This window comes from Meles meles, chromosome 3, assembly GCF_922984935.1.
Source record: "Meles meles chromosome 3, mMelMel3.1 paternal haplotype, whole genome shotgun sequence".
NCBI classification, from domain to species: Eukaryota; Metazoa; Chordata; class Mammalia; order Carnivora; family Mustelidae; genus Meles; species Meles meles.
This window is the reverse complement of record NC_060068.1, coordinates 115,350,204-115,373,207: the sequence shown is the minus strand read 5'-3', so window position 1 is coordinate 115,373,207 and position 23,004 is coordinate 115,350,204. Positions and strand designations below refer to the sequence as shown.

General features: G+C 34.9%; 1 protein-coding gene across 1 annotated transcript in view; it reads left to right on the top strand.

Moving 5' to 3' along the window:
• The window catches only part of ADAMTS19 (ADAM metallopeptidase with thrombospondin type 1 motif 19), a 261,766-nt gene that overhangs the window by 43,361 nt on the left and 195,401 nt on the right, over nt 1-23,004 (top strand). The window contains exons 3-6 of the mRNA XM_045998860.1: nt 2,633-2,798; nt 10,605-10,777; nt 12,648-12,731; nt 13,414-13,571. Of these exons, the coding sequence (XP_045854816.1) occupies nt 2,633-2,798; nt 10,605-10,777; nt 12,648-12,731; nt 13,414-13,571 (581 nt within the window). The remainder of the gene's footprint in view (nt 1-2,632; nt 2,799-10,604; nt 10,778-12,647; nt 12,732-13,413; nt 13,572-23,004) is intronic.

The following is a 23,004-nucleotide window of genomic DNA, read 5'->3' as shown; positions in this document are numbered from 1 at the left end:
CTTTTCAAAAATGGCTTCTTGTTTTTAAAAATGTCTGCAGATAAAGTTCTAACACAACAAATAATTACTAGGAAGTGGTTTCCAAATCTGAACTTAAAAAAAAAATTATTTCAGAAAATATTTAGTATGGTCCTATGGGAATACAAAGGTGGATCAATTTTGATTCTTTGGATTCTGAGGTCAACACTTCATACTCAAATGTTTGAGTGCTTTGATTTCTTGTGGTTATTCTGATTAACAAAATAAAAATCATGATGAGCATTTATTGAGTGGTTACCCAGTATCACATCCTATAATAAGAGCATTACATGTGCTTGTCAAAAGTCAGTGTTCTGCACAGTCCTACAGTTGTGTAGATTAAGTCACTGTATCTTTCTCAAAGTTGCTTAGTAGTAGGTTATGAATCCAAATAATCATCAGTCCACAATCTGTTTTTGGAGTCATTAAATTTTGTATGTTGGTATGCAATTCTATTTTATTTGTTTTTTTTTTTTTTTAGATTATTTATTTATGTATATGACAAAGAGAGACACAGCAAGAGAGGGAACATAAGCTGGGGGAGAAGGACAGAGAGAACAGGCTTCCCATGGAGCAGGGACCCTGATATGGGGCTCAATCCCAGGACCCTGGGATCATGACCTGAGCTGAAGGCAGATGCTTAACAACTGAGCCACCCAGGTGCCCCTTGGTTTATTGTTCTAAATCCAACTATACTTATAAACTTTTGAAAGAATGTATCAGGTTATAAATTTGTGATTTAAGGAAACTGAGCATGTTTGTTTGAGCATCATAATACTTATTATTTTCACCATCAGCCACACTGTCAGTTGTATTAGTGACCTTCAATACTGACTGAACCTGAGAAGCATACTGATACATGACATAACAGTAACATATTTTTGTATTTTCATAGCATGCATCAGTGATACATACTGTGATACCATCCACTCTCAATCCCTGTGTAGATGTACTACATCTTAATGATTATTACTTCAAGTTTTAAATATTTACTGTCCTTTTTTCTATCAAGGGAAGATTTTTTTGCCTTTCTTGTAATTACTTCAAAATTCATTCTAATTTTACATCGGAGACAATGACCACATGTGTGGAAAACAATTCATTGGAATTCATATTAAAAATCACCCCCAAAATGGCCCAAGTATATAATACATACCTGATATGTTTTGCAAGAATTGTCACAGTAAATCTTTTCTCCATTATCCCCACCCCCAGTGTGTGTGTGTGTGTGTGTGTGTGTGTCTATGGAAGACAAGGAGAGGGAGAAACAGAGAAGGAGACAACAGACAGAGGTGATGGAACTGTTATTCTAGTACTTGAGAATGTTATTAGTGTTATAAAAATTCAATTAAAAAAGTGATGAGTATTTTTAGATTTATTCTTAAGATATTTTATAACATCAATTCAATATAGAATAAAATGAGATGGCATATTGGCAATCATCTAGTTTTTCTGGAGAGAAGATAGAATGCACTTTAATGATTAAAACAAAAGAAAAAGTCTCTTCCGTACTTTTAAGGAAAACACACCTCTTTTTAGCATAGATTAAATTTTTCTTAACATTCTGTATAGAAGAATTACTGTATCTGAAGAAGTAAGTATATTATTACTATTCTAGTTGTATGTGGATCAAATTAAAGTGAACTATACATAGTTTTTATGTAATTCAAAACAGAATGAAGAACTTTGATAGTAGACTGGGTATGAAAAATGCAGGTTCTAAGGGATTATTTCTTCAAAAATATTGGCTAAAGGGTTAACAGAATCGTCAAGTATATGTATTATATATATTTTATACATGTAATATATACATCACTGCAGAATAAAATAATAAAAATCAAAAAGGTCAAGTCATTTGTCTCTGTGGAATATTTTCCTAGTTATAATATAAATTTATGTTTTAAAAAAGGAAGGAAAGAAATGACAAGGCTTAGCCTCAATATAATAAAAGGATACCTACTTGTTATAAGTTCTTTTTATTGATAATAACTGTATTTTACAGTTTTTAGCTCAATGTCTACAATTGGCTGAGTTTAAAAACATGGCATTATATGACTTGAAACATGCTTGTGTAAATGATGATTCATTTTTTTTCTGTACCTTACTGAGCAAAGGTTTTAAAAATGTTTAGTACATTGTTTCAGGAGTATTTTATATATAATTTCAATGCAATGTCACCTGCCTTTGGTTTGACATGTTGCATGAATTACTTTATTAAATAATGATCATTGAGAAGTTGGACTATGTGGTGCATGCAATTAAAAACTGTATTGGTCTTCTATACATGCCTACATGTAAGTGACCCCATGGGTCTCCCAAAGTGAGACTTTAACCATTCCAGAATTTTTACTGTGCATCTATTGCTGGCATCTAGCCTCCCACCCACACAGGCTAAGTGTAACTAAATGAAGTTTATGCTAGTGCAATAAAGTATGTAAAGATGAAGTAATAAAATGGGAAGACAGTTACCCTTTAGTGGCGTTGTTGAAAAAAGCTTCACTAGAATGTATGCATATATGTGAAAGAAAATAGAGTGTGTGTGAATAGGAGAGCCTAGAAAGTAATTTATCCAAATAGTATTTCTTATGTATCTTTTTATTTTATATATTTCCAGATGGGATTTATACAGCTCAATGAGGACTTCATATTTATTGAACCACTCAATGATACAATGGCCATAACGGGTCACCCACACCGTGTATATAGGCAGAAAAGGTCCGTGGAGGAAAAAGTCACAGAGAAGTCAGCTCCTCACAGTCATTACTGTGGTATCATTTCAGGTAATGCCTTCTCCTGGAAGGGTTTCACAAATATGCAATGTGAGATTAATACATTAAGATTTTTTCTCTTCCCTTTCTGTCTGTCCGTCTGTCCATCCCTCCATATACTAGTTTTATACTTTTCTCAAAATGTGGAATCTCTTCTGGTCAATAACAATTAAATATATTGATTTTAGACTTCTCTTTTAGTCTTCTGCAAAGTGCTACATTTTAGTATCAAAAAATGGAACTCCAGAGGGACTTCAGAGATTAATATATAACATGCCCTATATCTCTTTCAAACTGTGGAATGTTCCTCATGGTGTACTGTTTACCTCACTGGCATAGACATGACATCAAGAGAATTCCTGATCTCCTGAAACTGAATACTGTGAGCTCATAGCCTTATTTTAGTCCACCTCTTTGAGCCCATCATAGCTATCTTTACTTCAACCTGATACCTCTTCTACTTCTTCCTTCTTCTTCTTCTTGTTCTCCTTACCGTTCCCCTCCTCTTCCTCTTCCTTCTCCTCCTTCTTCTTCTTTTAAATTTGGCCCAAGTAAAAATCATCTTGGAGGTTAAAATTAACAGTGTAATAGGGAGAAGAGTAAAGATTTATTTCTTTGAATTTTATTCTCAGTATCAGAATACCTTCAATCTGGACATTTCAGAAGCTCATAAACATTTCTGACCATCAAATCCTAGTCTCTGCCAGTTCGGCACAGAGATAAAAAGGAGCTGACTGTTTTTTGCACTTTCTTACTTCCTTTGGCAGAGATCTCTGTGTTAGCAAGAACGGTAAGGAAAATGGATGATTTCTATTATGTAAGTAGGATCCGAAAATAATAGCCAACACTCAGAAAATAATTAGAAGTGTCCCTAGGAAAAATAATCCAGATATCTCAGTGAATAGTCACTGATAGGAAAAACATTACTAGTTAGAATCTGAGGAAACATGAATTTAGATAAGAATTTTGTTGTAAAGACATAAAAAATTGACTTGCAGATTTAAAATTAGGTGTCAGTAGAGTGAGGGCCAAGATACCAATTTGAAAGTTGGTTATGGTATTTGAGGCTAGTTTTGGTCTATGACTTGTGACAATTAGTAACATTTACAGCAGGCATAGGTTGCTCCTATCATCGCTGGCTTACAGTGTTCAACTTCAGGAAAAATTACACTCTATTTCTGTTTTGGTGTATATATCTCAAATTAATCCATGATTTCTGTTTCTTCCATGAAAACTCATGGTATCAGTCTGTATAGCAGGCATCTTCAGAGCAAGTTAAGTAGATCTCTGTGCCCCTCTATTCATTCATTTAGTCAATTTAAGTAAGACATATCCTTCTTCTCTCTTCAAAGAAGTATATATACACCAAGGAGATAAAACTGCTGAACAGAAGTCATAGCGTTATGGCCAAGACAAAGACAGTGTCTTGTGTCGAGGAATGATAGCAGCAACACCTTGAATTTAGTCCATTTAGGGCAAATATCTTGTATGAGTTATACTAAAAGTCTACGCTGTGTGACTTCCAAATCGGAGTAAGTTCTAGCTCTTCTAACTACCATTAACAGGATGACACAAAGTAGGCTTTGTGTGCCATGGTGTGTAGAAGAAAGATTTCTAGAAAATTCTTAATTTTAATAGGTTTGCAAAGCATAAATAAACCGTTACTATTTGGCAAACATTGCTCATGATGTTTCTTATTGTGTTTATTTTGAAGGCATGACGGTTCGGTATTAATTGACCAAACTATTTGGGTCAGGCACTTGCATGCAAGGAGTATTAAGCTAGCAATTGGGTGATTCACCGAGTTTACCTATTTTCAAATACTTTTTAAATTTAGGTCTAGAATTTGAAAAATGGCTTTAAAAATAGCAATATGTGAAATAAAACATTGATTTACTTATACCAATATGTCTAATTGTAGCTCTTCCCTTTTTACTTCAGATCAGGCTGATGTGTTAACATATTAAACCCTTGATTCAGCTTTGGATAATGGTGCAGTATTTGCCTTCATGCCAAGGAATGAAAAAGTTTCCTTGTATTCAAATTGGTCCTTGCACTAATCTCCTTTATCATTTTAATGGCTTCATATGTTTCTATGTACTAACTTCATGAATATTTTTTCTGAACAGGAAACTTTATCCTTTAGGATGACTTTGTTGTGTCCTTCTATAGAAGATAATATAGAGAAGGCACATGAGGTTGAGAGCTAGAGACCCCCCTGGATCCAAGGCATAGCTTTGGTTTCATTCCAGCTCAGTACTCCTTGTCAATTCCCGTAAATTCTTTTAAAATTTTATTTTAGTATAGTTGCCACACAATGTTATATTAGTTTCAAGTGTGCCACATAGTAATTTGACACTCTGTACATTATTCAGCACTCATGACAGTAAGTATAGTTACTTTCTGTCCCTATACAAAATCAGTACGGTATTATTGACTATATTCCCTATGCTGTACTTTGCATTTATTTTGTAAAGAAGAAGTTGGTACCTTTTAATCCCCTATTACATCTATTACCCCACACCCTTTTCCTCTGGCAACCATCAGGTCATTCTCTGTATTTATGAGTCTCTTTGTGGGGTTTTTTGTTGTTGTCATTGTTGTTTTTGGTTGGTTGTTGTTATGTTTTGTAGATTCCACATATATGTGAAATCATATAGTACTTGTCTTTCTCTGACTTACTTATCTTAGCATAATGCCCTCTAGGTCCATCTATGTTGTCATGCATGGCAAGATCTCATTCTTTTTTATAGCTGAGTGCTAGTCCATTGAATATATATAAAACATCTTCTTCATCCATTCATTTTTCCATAGACACTTCGGTTGCTTCCTTATCTTAGCTATTGTAAATAATGCTACAGTAAACACAGGGATGGGTATGTCTTTTCGTTTTCATTTTCCTTGAGTAAATACCTAGCAGTGTAATTATTGGGTGAGGTGGTATTTCTATTTTTTAAGTTTTTGTGGAACCTCCATACCATTTTCCACTTTCCAAGCTCCATAGCTTCTCTATTTGTAACGCAAGCACTACCAGTCACTTTGCAGAGCTAAATGGCGCAGCTCTTATTCTTAAGAGGAAGCCAGTGTATTATTTTAGACAAACTGGTCAGTGAGTAATTATACTGTAGTATGATAAGGACTCTGACAGGGTCAGTACACAAGAAAGCACGCATCTGATATTGGGGCCTGAGCCGCAAAGATCAAGGAAAACTTATCTTGATTACAGACTTAAATCTCTGAGAGAAAGGGGAACAGAGTGTGCAGATTCTGATAATAGACTTCGGAGTCTCTGCTTGTGTTCACAAACTTATGCTACCACTTTGTAGCTTTGCGACTTTAGAAAACTGACTTTCTCTCTCAAAAGCTTCATATACGATATACAGAATGGGGATAGTGATACCTTAACCTCAGAGCTCTTGTCAAAATTAAATGAGACTATGTTAGAAGGTGAAAAACCTGTGTGAAGGTTTTAGTGTCTGTTGTCAGGCAGGGAAGAACATTTCAGGCAAAAGGAGAAATGCATGCAGAAGTATGAAGGCAGGAGACAGCATTAGCTGAGGGAGCTGAAGTCAAATGGCTGCAGTATGGACATGAGATACAACTCTGGAAAGGTAGTCATGAACTGGATGATGAAGGGACTTCATTATATTTGCTATGATAAGGATTTTATAGGGAAGCAAAAAGGTTTAAAGCAGGCAAGTGACATTAATATATATTATATAACATTTTAGTAAAAACTTATACGTCTAGGACTCACTGTTGCAAAGAGGTTTGTAAAACTGAAGAACACCGATCAATTTGAGCGGGACATAGAGATCCCCTCTATTCTTAGAGCTAACTTCACCAGAAATAGTTTCCATATGTCATCTGTAACTGTCGTGGAGACTACTGTCACTATGTGTAGGGCATTATGGAGAGCACACATTGAACATTGGTGACCGCACATTTTAAAATTTCTTCACTAACTGGAAGCGTGTGCTATCAACTTTGTTGTTTTCATGCATGCGTATGGGTAGAAAATGGTCTCAAGATTTGGGAGATGAAAAACAAGCTTAGCATAGTTGATGTAGACAATGAAGCCATCAAAGAACGCAACTTAATAAAAAGATTACTTCAATATGCATGATTCATACACAATGGTTAACTTGTATGATGGAGTCTACCACTTAGTTGAGATTGTTAAGAAACATTCTAGGATGTTCCATGTAATCTATTTAAATATAACTTGCAAATAAGGGTGTAGCACACTGGCAGATTAGAGCTAGCACAGCTGCCCCTAGCTGGGGTGATAAAGGAAACAAACTTTTTTCTCTGTTTACCATTTCTTTTTACCATTCTTGCTATAGTTCAAAAGCCCCCCATTTTATAACTCTCCCCTTTGTTTCTTCTCATCTTATTTTTCTTACATCTCTGTCTCCTCCGTGGGCATATCTTGTTCTATATGTACATCCCCTAAATGTAAGCATTTCCTCAGGTTTCCTCCTTTTCTTTCTGTTTCTTGCACCACACGCTTTCCCAAGGATGATGTAATCCAAACCCATGAGTTCAACCTCGCTTATACACTCATTAGTTCCAATCTCCAGTTTGACCTCTCCTGTCAGGTGCTTAGTCACCAGTACTCAGCTATCTCTCAGACACTTCAGACTTACTCAGTCTAAAATGGAACCCGTCATCTTCTTTCCCAAATTCCTCTGCTGATATCCTCTGCCATCTATCTACCTACACACTCAAAAATAAAATCCAAACAACCTCCCACCCACCCCTGCACAAACCAAAACAAATAAAAACAGCAACAAGGGAGAATAATTCTAACCACCTCCCTTTTCTTCCCCGAAGTCTGATGATGTCTGCTTTCTAATATTTTGCCTGTCTTTTCATCCTTTGTCTTCCTACCATTGCATGATTTTCACATACAAGGTCAGTGACATATCCTTGTAAGAGAGCTGCATATATACTTTCCTCCTATAGTTAGTTTATTTGATGTTGACCCTGCCAAAACAAGTCTTTTCATCTATTTGTAGAATACCTCCTACTAAATATTGTAAGTGTATATAAGAATATACTAACTGTGGATAAGTTTGTAATTATGATTAGAAAAACTACAAAATTCATTTCTAATTGTCATAGACCTCAAGATACAGATAAAACCAATTTCTTATGTTGTCTTTCATCAAGGTCTTTGGTTTCAATCACTAAATATGGATCCAGTAAGTACACTTCTAACTTTGTGGTCCTGCTGGAGATGGCTACTGTTGTTTTTGTCCTGGAGCATCATCATGTTTCATGATATAACACTTTTTAAAAAAAAATTATTAAATAGGGAGTGTTTGCATTTGTTTTTATAACACTTTTGCTACCTTAGTTAACAAATTCTTTCTGATAATTTGGGTAAACCTGTTCATTAAATAGACTTCAGTTTGGGTCACTGCTAGTCAGAAAAGGAGAAAGTGTAAATAATGAAGATCTCAGAACAGTAGAGTTTCCAGCAAGGGTAGTGGGATCCAGTTCGTGTTAGATTTCAGAGATAACTCAGTCAAGCCTAGAAGACAGTAAGAGAAGGAAACCAGTGGTACAAAAATTCAAGGTATAAATTAATCCTGGCACCATGGTAAGATGTTGGAGGGCAAGAAAGGTAGAATAGATAGTTTGCAAAGTTGAATGGAATAGCCTTGATTTGGTTGACAAGCCAGCACTTCAACCTGGAACAGGACTCAAGGAAAGCAATTTATCAGACGCCACCATGATGGACTAGAACTGTGAGTTCTTTGAAATTCATAACGAAGTTAGGGACATCCAGGAAGACATGGCCAACTGAACACACATGCTTATCTCCACGGGACTACTAAACACCCATGTTTACTTCTAGGGATTCTGTTAAAATTATAGTAAAGAATATAGTAAAGATGTTGGCTCTCAAATACAAGTTTTAGAAAAGAGGTGATAAATAGCAAGGAACAGAACAGGTAATCAATGATTTAATCATGCATTGTGGAGATGGTTGCCCAAGTGTAGAAATTTATTAAGACTAATTGAATTGTATACTTCAGTGGCTCCATGTGTTGTCAGGTACATATCTTAATAAAGCTGTTAAAATAATAAATTCATTATTGAAGTATCACATGCATCTGTATGAATTATGTGTCCAATGGCTGAATTTTCCCAGAATGAAGATGAAAATTTCCCAAAATGTCCCCATGTAGTTAACACTCAGATCACAATATGGAAAATATCAGCATCACAGATGTCCCAAGATACTTAACTGTCCTGACGTCTTTTTTTTTTTTTTAAGATTTTTATTTATTTGACAGAGAGAAATCACAAGTAGGCAGAGAGGTAGGCAGAGAGAGAGAGAGGGAAGCAGACTCCCGCTGAGCAGAGAGCCCGATGCGGGGCTCGATCCCAGGATCCTGAGATCATGACCTGAGCTGAAGGCAGAGGCCTAACCCACTGAGCCACCCAGGTGCCCCAACTGTCCTGACTTCTAACATCACATCTTCCCAGCTTTTGTTTCTATAAATGGAAGCATACACCACCTACTTTTCTGTAATTGGCTTTTTTGCTCAGCATTATATTTTTGAAGTTCATCCATGTTTTTGCACATTGCAGTTGTTGGTTCAGTTTCCTTGCTCTGGAACATTGCAGGTCTGGAACATTTTATGAATGAATAAGCCAAAATTTTTTCATCCATTATACTATTGATGGTTATTTGAACTATTAAAATACTACTGTGAATAATTTGTACATGTGATTTGCATGCATTTTGGAGGAATAAATATTTTAGATCATTGGTCATTGGGTATGCAGGTGTTCAACTTTAGTGGCTACTGCTAGCCAGTTTTTCAAAGTGTTTATCCTAATTTAAACTCTCAGCCTGTATGTGTATAGAACTTCCATTTCTCCCCACATTCTTGTCAACACTTAATATAATCATCTCTTTATTTTAGCCATTCTGGGGATTTTAGGTAATTTAATTAATTGTGGTTTTAATTTGCATTTCCCTGAAGACTAATGAGACTGAGTTCCTTCTCATATGCTAATTCGCTATTTGGATGTCTTTTCTTGTGTGTGAGAAATGGCTGTTCAAGTCTTTTGCCAATTTTTCAGTTGGGTTATCTGTTACTGATTTAGAATAGCTTTTAATTTATTATGGAAAAGTATTGTAACTATCTTTTCCCACTTGGTGGCATGCTTTTCATTCTGATAGTGGCATGTTTTAATAAACAAATTTTACATTTTATGCACTTAAATGTATAAATATGTTTATTTGTGGTTACTGCTTTTAGTTGGCTCTGTTTGAAGAATCTTTATTTCCCTGAGGAACTTCTACTGTGGGATCCTGATGGAAGACAGAACCAAGTCTTTTGTAACCCATGCATAATGTTTTAGTAATTAAGAGTCTCTGCCTAAATTGAGGATGTGTGAGGCAATCACTTAAAGCAATTTCTGCAATTAGACCTTTATTTTGTCACTGGTTTCAAAAAGAAAATTATGATTTTTTTAATTGGGTTATTTTATTTTATTTATTCTGTGCTAGAAATTTGAGTAATGTGATCTTATTGTAAGACATGAACAACACTAGATGTTGCTGTTTTTCACTTTATAGATGAGGAAACCAAAGCTACCTGAGTGATTTTAGTTTCCCGAGTGGCATTAGATTTCATGTTGCGAGGATCTTCTTTGTTTTTTGCTCACTACTGTACCATGATCATCATAATTTGGTATTAAATAAACACTTTTTAAAATTACTGAAGAAATAGAAAATTTTTATTTACTTTGCCAATATGGAGTTACACTGGAAAATCCATTTCTCTGTTGCAGATAAAGGAGGACCTAGATCTAAAAAAATAACAGAAAATGGAAGAGGGAAACGATATTCATACAAATTACCTCAAGAATACAACATAGAGACTGTAGTGGTTGCAGACCCAGCAATGGTTTCCTATCATGGAGCAGATGCAGCCAGGAGATTCATTCTAACCATCTTAAATATGGTAGGCAAACTTTAAAGTGCGCTTGGAATTTTTTCAAGAAAACTCTAAGGAAGAAATGCGTGAGTATAATGACATTCTTTAAAAATTAACTCATTACTGTTCCTTTCTTTTTATTGACATCAGTAAAAAAAAAATTCTTTGGGTATGCCAAATTGCTCCATCTCAAAAGATATCAAAATAATAATTCACATCTTCTAGTAAAAGAAACCATCCTTATTGTTGATTTTGATGTGGTAAAACTCTCTATTTTCTTTTGTCTTTTCTTTCTTTGTTTATGCCCTTCTCTTCATTCTCTTATAAAAGGGCATTTGCTGAAATTCGAAATGTTAGATTTTTTGTATGCATGGCCCCACCCAAAGTATTATGAGGTGGAACAAAAGGGAGACTGGTGATCCACTGAGCCCTTACTTAGGTATGTAAAACTTGATGTCAGATATAATACTAGTTTATGAGTAAAACCTAATAGCAGTTAGCTCAATTTTTATTCAGCTGGATCACTCATAGCTTAGTTCAGTTAACAATTTCTGGACTGCAAAAATCTAGTTTGTACATAGCATCTTACAGATGTTTACCACCAAATGAATCCTTTGACTTAATTGCCTACTCTGTTGGTTAAACCTCCTGCAAGGCAGAATTAGAAGGTTGGAGTGAAGAGTGGTTCTTAGGGGAGAATGAACATAAATAAAAGCCAAAGGCAAATGTCCATTTATGATTCCAGTTACCATGTAAGGCAGGTAGGAGCCCCTGATTCAAGGATAAATATATGATGTTTCACAAAATTCCATTTTTACTGTTTTTGCTCATTTTTACCATTTGGCTTACTTGAACGGTGAACAGATTTTCCCACCCTTCTGTCATTTTCTATGTTCAGCTACTTCCAGAGCACTCTCCAGCGTTCTGGTACCGGGTAGACTAATATAGCCTACCAATTTCAGTTTCTTCAAAGTAGTTCTAGGTCTGAAAGTAGGGGTTTAGTTTTATATTTTATTACAAATTAAGTAAATACTAAATCTTACAAAAAATCAAGGTACCAGATAAAAATTCACCTGGCGGGGCGCCTGGGTGGCTCAGCAGGTTAAAGCCTCTGCCTTCAGCTCAGGTCATGATCCCAGGGTCCTGGGATCGAGCCCCGCATTGGGCTCTCTGCTTAGCGGGGAGCCTGCTTCCTCCTCTCTCTCTCTGCCTACCTCTCTGCCAACTTGTAATCTCTGTCTGTCAAATAAATAAATAAATAAATAAAAAAAATTCACCTGGCTTTCCAGCATTGCTACACACACCATCCTTTGGGGAAAACAGTTGTAAATGAGGATCTGATACCATTAATCAACAGTGGCCTGTGAGCTTGTCTTCCTGGGTAGCATTGAAGAGAAGAGCTTTGAAAACCTTTTCCTTTTTGGCAGCTAGCTTGGGGAGAAAAAAAGAAAAAATACTCCAAGGAACGAATCAGGAGGTGGCATAAAGCAGGCTCAGTTTTCAGGACTGTTTCTCAGAAGAAAGGAGGACACTGGCATTTTGTGGTCTTAAGAAAAATTCTAGGGTTTGGTTACTAAAATGCTGTCTTCAGTATTGTAAAAGGCCTACCTTCCCTCTGTATCCACTGAAATGCCTGAGTTAAGGTTGTGATGATATCTCAGAAGGCTAAATCTAAATTTCTTGGTATTTAAAATGAATTACCTAAGTTATTCTTGCCTATTAAGCTAATTTTAAAATTACTTAAATGTTTTTAAGTTGGGATATATGTGTGTGTGTGTGTGTGTGTGTGTGTGTGTGTATCTCAACAAATTTGAGACTTCTCCCATGTCTGGGCTTTAAGAAATATAAATATGATTTTCAGTTTTATTTCAGGATTTTTATTTTTATTTGTCTTTAGGTTTTTAACCTTTTCCAACACAAGAGTCTTGGTGTGCAGGTCAATCTTCGTGTGATAAAGCTTATTCTGCTTCATGAAACTCCAGTAAGAAAGTCTTGAGTTTTTTGTCCTATTAAGTGGGGTGAGAAGTTGTGTTCAGGTACTTTTAAGTAAAGTGAATGTGAAGAGTGTGCTTTTTATTGACTTGAAAATCCAGAAATATGCACGAAATCCCTTAAACTACACGTGAAACTGGACTTTAGATTTGGTTAATACCTCGTTTTTATTCTAAAAATGGAACGTTCTTAGTTTCCAAGGTTCCTGACAACAAACCTTAACTTTCCAAGATGTAATTTTTAAAAGTGATTTTTAATGACAGTTTTATTTTCTTATTTAAACCTGTGCTTTTGAAACCTTTTCTTATCTCTAATTCATTTTAGAGAATATTCTGCGCTACTCTTTCAGTATGCTGCTTAACTAGAACTTTGGAAAACATTTGTTCTTAAATTGTAGAAATAATTAAGTTATTTAAGTCTCAAAGTTCCACATTCTTTATTCACCTCTCTTCTTTTTCATAAGAACATGGAACATATTTTGTAGTTATTGTACCCTCACAAAATTTCAAGATTTTTAGCTCAGGCTAAATTAATTCTGAATGTCTTCCAGACTCTAATTAATGTTGTTATGGTTAGCAGTCTGCTTTAGTAATTCATGATGTCTCCTCAGTTTTTAGTTTTTGGTATATCTGAGAAGAATTTGCCTTAAAGTGAAATGTCTTTTTTTGCAGGCAGATCTATACATTGGGCACCACGGAGAGAAGATGCTAGAGAGTTTTTGCAAGTGGCAGCATGAAGAATTTGGCAAAAAGAATGATATACATTTAGAGATGTCAACAAGCTGGGTGGAGGACATGACTTCAGTGGATGCAGCTATACTCATAACAAGGTAAATTTTCCAAAGCCAATTAAATGACATTCTTAATTCAATGGCTGTGCTGTTAATCGGATTAATTTCTTCAGGGAAGGCTTTTATTCCAGGTTTTATGTTCCAAAAAACTTTGGTATAATGATTTTTGTCATCTCCCTCAATTTATTATAACTAATTTCTGAACAGGCACATTTTGGGTGGCATATTGACAAAATTTTTGGCTAGGTAATTCAGAAAAGATTTTTACCCCCAATTTCCAATGTGAAGACAAAGCCTTTGGTGATGATAAGCGAATTTTGGTGGAACTTCCAAATGATGAACTTCACCTACACTGTGTTTTTCAGTCATCACCATATGGATAAAGCACCCAATATGTTAAACCACAATTAACAAACTCTCTGGTACCGTCTGAGGAAAAAGTTTCAATTAAATCTCTAGCTAATTAATTTTTGGCTGCATTGTGAAAGTCTATACCACTAACACACATTTGTAATGCAGCATTAAGGGTAAATATAAAAAGGTGAAATAAGGAGCAACAACATACTCTATATGAGCACTCTGTGGTAGAAATAATAAATTTCTGGCTTAGTAGTAATTCATTATTCTCTGGCAATTTAATTTTAGTATCAATAGTATCAGCATTTCACATCACAGAATATATAGTAACATCTAAAACATGATTTTTTGTAGTGGGTATATTAATTTCATGATATTTTCTTGTTGCTGAATTATATAAAAACTATCTAATGATAAATAATTTATAAAGGTGAAAAAAATACATATCAAGAACGCAATTGGATTTCTACTTCCAACTATGTAAGGGGCCTGCTACTGGACTTATACAATAAACCATGATAAAATGGAATATTAATGAGGCAAATGCTTTAGTCAGTGGAGCATGAGTTATACCATACTGCAATCTCTGAAAGAAGGAAAATTTATTAAGTGAGCCCCACAGTCAACCCAGCTTTTTGCCAGGACAATTCTTTGGTAAAACAAGCTGGAAGCTAGGTAGAGCACAGTGGTCCTGCTGAGGGTACCAGAGATGAGGGTCCTATGCAAGGAATGGTGCCAAGAAGTCCATGTGCAGACTATCTGTGAGTACTTTGCAAGGCTGGTCTAAATATATATAGATAGACACTTTCCAAAAGCATCAGAGTACTACAGCTATGGAGGTTAGATTTTTAAGAGATACTAGGAGTTGAGTAGATTCAGGCCACAAGAGTGAAGCAACCTGATTAATACCTTGCCATCACTCCTGATATTTAGCTGAGTAAACAGAAAGGCTGAGCCTCCATAGTAGGGACCTTGATCCGAAGAAATGTATGCTCTGACCTACCCTAACAAAGCCTGAAACCAAGCACCTATAAGATATTTAGGGAAGATAGAATTTGGAGGTTGAGTTCCACCAATTTACAAAAGCTTGGGAATTATGTTGAGATTTAGATAGATCCTCCCTCCCAAGGAATACACTCAAACCTTGTCTAAGTTCAAAGTGACCTGCCAGTAATTGAATTCCCTTCTAAAACAAGAGTCAGCCCTCTTCAGAGGAAGATAACAGAATCTTGAATCTCTATAGCATTATCATCTACAGTGTCTCAAACATAATAAAAATTGGCCAAGCAAAGAAACTGAAAATGTGATCATGGTCAAGGAAAAGTAGTCAATATAAACTCATCCTGAGATAGTTCACATGTTGCATTTACTGATTAACGTGTTGGAATTGGAATCTCAACAGAAGAGAATGAGAATGGGTAAGAAAAATTATTTGAAGATGTAATGGCAAAATTGTTTCCTAAATTGATGGGAAAACAAAACAAAACCAAAAACCAAAACCACAACCCTTACAGGCCTAGGTATATCTTAGGTAGATGAGTGAAAATCAGAGATACAGAAAATAAGTTTTAAATTGGCCAGAGAGAGAAGTTACATAGGGGAAATAATGTTAAGATCGATGACTGACTTCCTATCAAAAAAAATGAGTCCAAAAGACAATAAATATGGTATCTCTAATGTATGGGGTGGAGGGGAACCCTATCAACAAAAAGTCTCAGTCAACTTTTTTTTAAAGACTTATTTATTTGAGAGAGACAGAGAGAGAGAGAGAGTGGAAGGAGGGAAGGGGGAGAGAGAGAACCTCAGGCAGACTCCCTGCTGAGCATGGAGCTCAACGTAGGACTTAGTCTCAGGATCCCGAGATCATGACCTGAGTTGAAATCAAGAGCCAGATGCTTAACTGACTGAGCCACCCAGGTGCCCCTCTGAATGAATTCTTTAACACGCTTTTTTAATCTATGAAATGGTATCTTCACACACATGCACACACAAAAAATCTATAGTTGACATTATACTTAATGGTGAAAACCGGATGTTTCCCATTAGGATTGGAAGCAAGACAAGGATGCCCAGTCTTATACTTCTATTCAGTTTTGTACTGAAATCAAGCCAGTATAGTAAGATGGGAAAAAGAAAAAGAAAAGTATAAATATTGGGAAGAAAAAATAAAAAGCATTTCTCTTCACAGATGATCTACCTCCATACAAAGAAAATTTTAAGAAATGTAGCAGCAAAATTGCCACAAGTTGTAACTGGATTTTTCAAGGCCATAGAATATAAAGTCAATTCATAAAAACAATTTTATTTATATATAGTAGAAATGAAAAGTTAGGAAAATTTTATGGTAACCTTCCAAACCATAAAAGATATAAGAATAATGTAACAAAAAATGGGCAAACCTCTAAAATGATTATCTCCATAGCACAGCTGAGAGAAATTAAAGATCTAAATAAAGGTTTTTATTTATTGGAAGACTAAGTATTATCAAGAAGGCCATCTTCCCCACATTGTTTGAGAGTCACCATAATCTCAATGAAAGTTTGTGCCATCTTTTTTTGTGGTTGCAAAAATTGGCAAGCTGATTCCAACATGTATTTGGAAAAAGAAAAGATAGAGAAGAGTCAAAACAATTTTGTAAAAGAATAATAAACTGGGTGGGCTTACATTATTTGATTTCAAAACTTATTATAAAGATTTGGTAATCAAAATAATGGGGTTTTGGCAAAAACTTGGCAAAGATGAACGAAGTGGAATAAAGAATCTGGAAATATATCCATATAGAGATGTTCAATTGACTCTCAGAAAAACCCACCAATATAATTGAGTCATGGGAAGGTAGTTTATCAATGAAATGGCTCTACAACATCTGGATAACCATGTGAAAAAAATGAATTTTAATCCTGCTTTACACCTTGTGTGAGGTTAATTCATTATGGGGCATAGAAAGCTACATGAAAGCTACAGCTATCAAACTCTCAGTAAAAAGAAAAGGAAAAAAAGAAAGAAAGAAGAAAAAAAAACAGAGGAAATCTACATGACTATAGGGAGGATAATAATTCCCTGGATAGGATATAAGAAAAGCACTAATCAAAAATTCTTAAAAATAATCACTTGGACATCTCCAAAATGTAAGCCATCTTATGTCCAAAAGACATTGATATGAAAATGAAAAGACAAGCCCTGGATTGGAGAAAATAGTGGCAATACCTCTGTCTACCAAAGCATTTGTATTGGAAATGTATATTTATATATATGTGTATACACACATATAATATATAAATATAAAAAAGATTAAAACTCAGTAAAAGAGATGATCAGATAAAAATGACCTGTGTTTGTCCAAATACTAGCTGGTGATCTTAAATTGATTAAATGATCTGTCTGAGTCTTGTCCTTATCAACAAAGTGAGGATAGTAGTACCGGGACAAAAAAAGAAGACATCTTGTATAATACCTACCAAACAGTGAATGTTCAATAATTTTACTCCAAACAAATAATTGTTTAAGATCCTGTGTAGACTTGTACTCATGTGAAAGACCCACTATCAGAAAGACCATTTGTTGTATGATTATGTTATAAATGTTTTTATATTTAGTTTTGTCAGCCCATAGTTAAAATTCACTTTCCTTTTTAATAAAATTATAATTATGTAACATTGTGGGTCAACTACACTCAAAAAATTTTGGAAGAATTATAATTTCATCCCACATTATCTTAATACATTTAAGAATCATCTGTTACTATAGTAGGTATGCTCTAGAACATTTTATTTTGTCTTGTATTGCTAGGGAAAGCTAGCAACAAGGGAAGTAAGAAGGATTAGTTAAGAGTGTGACTTTTAAACCTTTATAACATAAGAAAAAATAGTGGACGCAATAGATTCTTTTTTCAGGACTGAAGAGAAAAATGGTATTAGAAATGAGAGGGTATTAGAGGAATGAGGGGCGCCTGGGTGGCTCAGTGGGTTAAGCCGCTGCCTTCAGCTCAGGTCATGATCTCAGGGTCCTGGGATCGAGTCCCGCATTGGGCTCTCTGCTCAGCAGGGAGCCTGCTTCCCTCTCTCTCTCTCTGCCTGCCTCTCTATCTACTTGTGATCTCTCTCTGTCAAATAAATAAATAAAAATAAAAAAAATTTAAAAAAAATTAAAAAAATAAAATGTCAACTATAAGTATTCCTAGATAGTGGGATTATAGGCTAATGTTTTAACTTTATTCTTATATTTCTCAAATTTCTATAAGAAATATACTACATTTTAATGAGGAAAACAATATGAATTAGTAATCAAATTATGAGTATCATCCTCTTTAGTCTCAGAAGCATTATTTCAAATACCTAACAAGCATGAGAAAGAAGACAGATTTCATTAGGTGACAGGTTTATAAAACCTATTTTTGGCTAATGCATTCTATTCTGGTTATTTCTATATAATTCTGGTTATTTCTAAGGGATCTTTTAGTTATGGATAGAAAATCAAAGTTTCGTTGTCTAAACAAGCTTTCTGCTCAAAACCCAAAGCAGAAGTCTTTGTTGAGGGGTAAAATTTGCTATGATTTTCATGTTTTATGGGGAAAAAAAAATCTTTGTACACCTCTTCAATCCTTTAGTAGAAATGTTGACTTCAATTTTTTTGTACTCTGATAGCTAGGACTTAGAATAAGATCTAATAATTTGCTTTTGATTTTTGGATCACATGGGAATAAATAGAAATAAAATAGAAAATAGATAATTTTTTGGTTGAAATAGGAAAAAAAACTCAAAGGTTATACACATATGAAATACTGATAGCTGCTGACTAATAATTCTCTCTTTACTTTCCCCTGGGAATGAGGCTTATTTGAAGGATGACTGTTTCTCCATATCACTGCTTATCAGTGCCATAAAAGTGAAAATCAACTCACCAGAGGGAATGTGTTGTGTCTATTTGAAGTGACCTGGTACCATTTGATCAGTAAAGTCTAAATGAAAGGTTTGGGTAACTGAGGGAGAAGAATCCCTTTTTAGTTAGTTTAAACATAAGGGTGATCAAATCTTTAGCTTTGTAAAGACATTGTGAAAGATAAAACAAAAATTTAAATCTCCCTGTATTCCATGATCTTATCCACATGTGACAGGCTAACCTCTGTGTGACCAGTTTCTAGTATATTCTTATCTTAAATAATTATTAAATGTTGTATGTTATGTGAGCATATTAGTAGGAAGGAATTTTAGATAGCTTTTAATTTTGGTTTCAAGTAAAATAAATAATGTTTTCATATATCCAAGCCTATCTGCCATAATATATTTATTAAATTGTTCTGTGTGATAAAATGAAGTAAACATTTTAAAGCTGACCCAGTGCTTATGGGCTCACAGTAACAGAAACACAAAACATGTCCTCCCAGCTGTCAACTCTATGATTTCTTAGTGTAATTATCACATTTCTCCTTGAAATCATGGAGAAGATATAAGTTTCTCTTGAAAATACTCAAATTGAGAGTTTAAAAAAATTTAGAGTTTAATTTTGTTAATGATAGCTTCTCATATTTACTGAAATGTTTTTGGTTTATGGGCACTACTTCTGAAAGTTAGTTTTAAACTAATTCCATTGGCAAGTGAAATAGAAAGTTTAATAAGATATACAAATGGTAGAAATATATTAATTTGATACAACTTATAGGATAATATCTGAATGAATCATTTATAGGTATAGCCCAGGGTACCATAAAACTGCACAATGAGACTTATTCTCATATGTATCTTCATTCTTGGAAATTAAAGGCTCCATTTCATTTTTTTTCAATATAAATCAGAACTTGAACAGAATTTATTGGCCTTCCCAGTTGCCAGATTCTAACAGTTATCATTTCCATAAACTCACATTATGAAACTATGATGCAGTCTTCAGACCCACTGAGCCAACAGGAGCCAAGGATGAGAGAATTTCAATTTGCATGATCATGGGTCTAGGCTGCAAACAAATCACCATCCCCCATCACCCTCCCCCTAACGTTGATTTTTATGAAACTAAGCATACATTATTTGGGCCCTCTTTAAAGAGGTTGACAGTGGAAGAATTAAAGATTAAGAATTATTATCTGATCGGAGTTTTTTAAAATGCTGCTCACAATTTATTTTTTTAGTAGTCCTGAGGGGTACTAACAGTGTTTTTGGAGAGAAGACCTCGCATTTTTAAAAAAATAATTTGCTTTTTTAATTTCTTTGCTGAGTAGAAACTGGCTGTGCAAAGGACTCTAAGTGCCCTTGAAATAAGCAGTACATTTGTCATAGTTCTATCATGTTGTTTAGTTACAGATGAAGTCCCTTGTTACACATTATGTAAGTCAAATAGTTATGTTGCAGCCTCACGCATTATGATATGATGTATTGTATGTTTAGAAAAGGAAAAAAAAATCCCTTTCTGTCTACATCTGAATATACTTTACACTCAGTGATTCTTGGCCCTACAGTGAAGATTTTGATTTTCATGTGGTTCTTTAACTTTCTGCATTACCATATTATTTGGTATCATCTGTTGTGGGTGTTTCTCTTTCCTTTTGTTTGCGGGGAAAGGGAATTGCAAAATAGAACTATTCATTATTTAATACAATTCCCCAAGCCTCTAACTGATTGTGGGGCCCTTATCACATTACAGAAATGATTGTGTGTCACCCTTTTCTTTGTCTTCGAGGTAGAAACCTTTTCCACTTATCTTTGTATTTTTCCCTTTTATCCACTGCTTAGCATATAAGAGGCACCTAATGAATCCAAGTCATCCAACTGTGGAGGTTGTGCACTATGCAAGAGTAGAGGGATTTTTATATTGTTGTATATGTAAATGTACCCTGAGAATTAAGCAGTGCACAATGTATACAATCAGGCATGGTATTCCTGTGATAAATTGTATTTTTATATCTTCTGATGTAGAAAGGAGCTAAATATATCTGATCATTTACTTTTAATAAAAATGTCAGAAAACCTCTTCCATTCCTCCTTATCAGTAGTTACATTCAGGTTCTGTATATGTTCCACCACCACATGGATATGTTTTCCTACATCAGTTGTTGTTGGTTTTGAGCCACAGAGACAAATTTTGCCCAAGTTGAGCACAAAAGAGGTGTTTCTCTGGAATTCTTGGTAGATGGAGAAAATCTATGTAGTACTTAGAAAATTCTATGTAGTACTTAGAATGAGAGGAAGAGTTGAGGAACTAGACATCAAGAAAGGCAGTGAGCATGGAAATTTTAGAAATGTCAACCACTAGGTTTGGATGAGTTGGGGCCATTCATATTTTCCTACTGTATTATTCACTTTAGATGCTCTGGGAAAAGTGGGTGTGAGTCAGGATAGGGTGAGGAGGCAAATTCTAGAAGCTGGTGAAATATTATATATATATATGATATATTTGAAGCTGGTTGACCAGTAGAGAGATGCTGGGGCTTAGGGGATAGTTAGGGTCTTCTTCAGTGGCTGTCAAGCAATCTCTTGGATTTTAAAAACTTCCAATTATAATCCTGGGGACAAGTGTTCCAATGAATGTTTTGCTCAGATGTATAAAATTTTCAGTTTTGTGTCTTGAATATTTGAAAAGGATGCAGTTCACTAGTTTAACTTTGAAGTTTTAGGGCATGGTATTTCGATTAATTAACTTTAACAGGATAAAATTTCAGTGTGTCTTCCCTCATTTACTTAGAGTTGTCTTTCTAATTTGGGCATGTATTTTCAAAAAGATCTTTTTTTAAAATTTTACTTTATTTTTTTTCAGTGTTCCAAAATCCATTGTTTATGCACCACACCCAGTGCTCCATGCAATACGTGCCCTCCTTAATACCCACCACCAGCCTCACCCAAACCCCCACCTCCTTCCCCTCCCAAACCCTCAATTTGTTTCTCAGAGTCCACAGTTTCTTATGGCTTGTGTCCCCCTCCGATTTCCCCCAACTCACTTCTCCTCTCAATGTCTTCCATGTTTATTTAACACAAAATAAGGTATAAATATTAAGACACTCAATTCTGATGGACATTCTGCCTGTGTAGTTCATGAAAATTTTTTTCTTTGATATTTGCTTTTTCATAATTAACAGTGGGAACAATAGATTTTTTTTTAAAATATTTTATTTATTTGACAGAGAGAAATCACAAGTAGGCAGAGAGGCAGGCAGAGAGAGAGGAGGAAGCAGGCTCCCCACGGAGCAGAGAGCCCAATGCGGGGCTCGATCCCAGGACCCTGGGATCATGACCTGAGCCGAAGGCAGAGGCTTTAACCCACTGAGCCACCCAGGTGCCCCGGCAACAGTAGATTTTTAAGGCATATACAAGTAATATTGATAAGATTATATCTTCTATATACAAAAGAAAAGGTGTGTTGTACAGTGAAGATTAATGTATCAAGTGGTTACAGCCAACTTTCAGTAATCCAGAATTGATCAAGTTTTTTTTCAGGTTTTACAGAATAAAAAATAATAGACTATTTGAGAAAAAAACATTTAAAAATTTAAATGAGTGAAAGCATATGTTGTTGTTCCTGTTGTTTGGAAATACGCAGTTATCAGTATATAAAGCACATTGTAACATTGCATTGTGTATATTGCATTTTGGGTATGACTCACTCCCTTGCAGTCCAGTGAGAGGTCTCTACAGTGGGCCTTGTCTAGACTAAACATATCTCTGATATACAGTATAAACCAGAGGCAGGAGAAAGCATGGCTGCTAAAACAAACCAAAGCCAAATATTTAAGGGTGGAGTTAATTAAGTGGGGAAAGGAAGAAGAAAGGATAACCTGCAAGAGGGTCTCCATTTATGTCTTCTGTGAATCCTAGTGAAGTATCAGAGAAGTGTTCTTAGCTAAGAGTTTCCCAGGAATAATAAAATTTCAGGTGATTCTTTGTGAAGAAAATCATATGATAAACAAACAAACTGGTATTATTTTGTTATTTATAACTGCAGAACAGTAAACATATTCCTAAATACTGAATATGATTTAAATGTATTAAGTTTATATTAAGTCCATTTTGTGCCTTGTGTTGAAAATATATTAAGGTTATATTTCACCTTTTGAACTCTACCTTTCCCTTTCCTCCTTCACTCTAGTAATCAAGGGTTGATTCTATATCTATTTTAAAGAAGTCATGTCTGT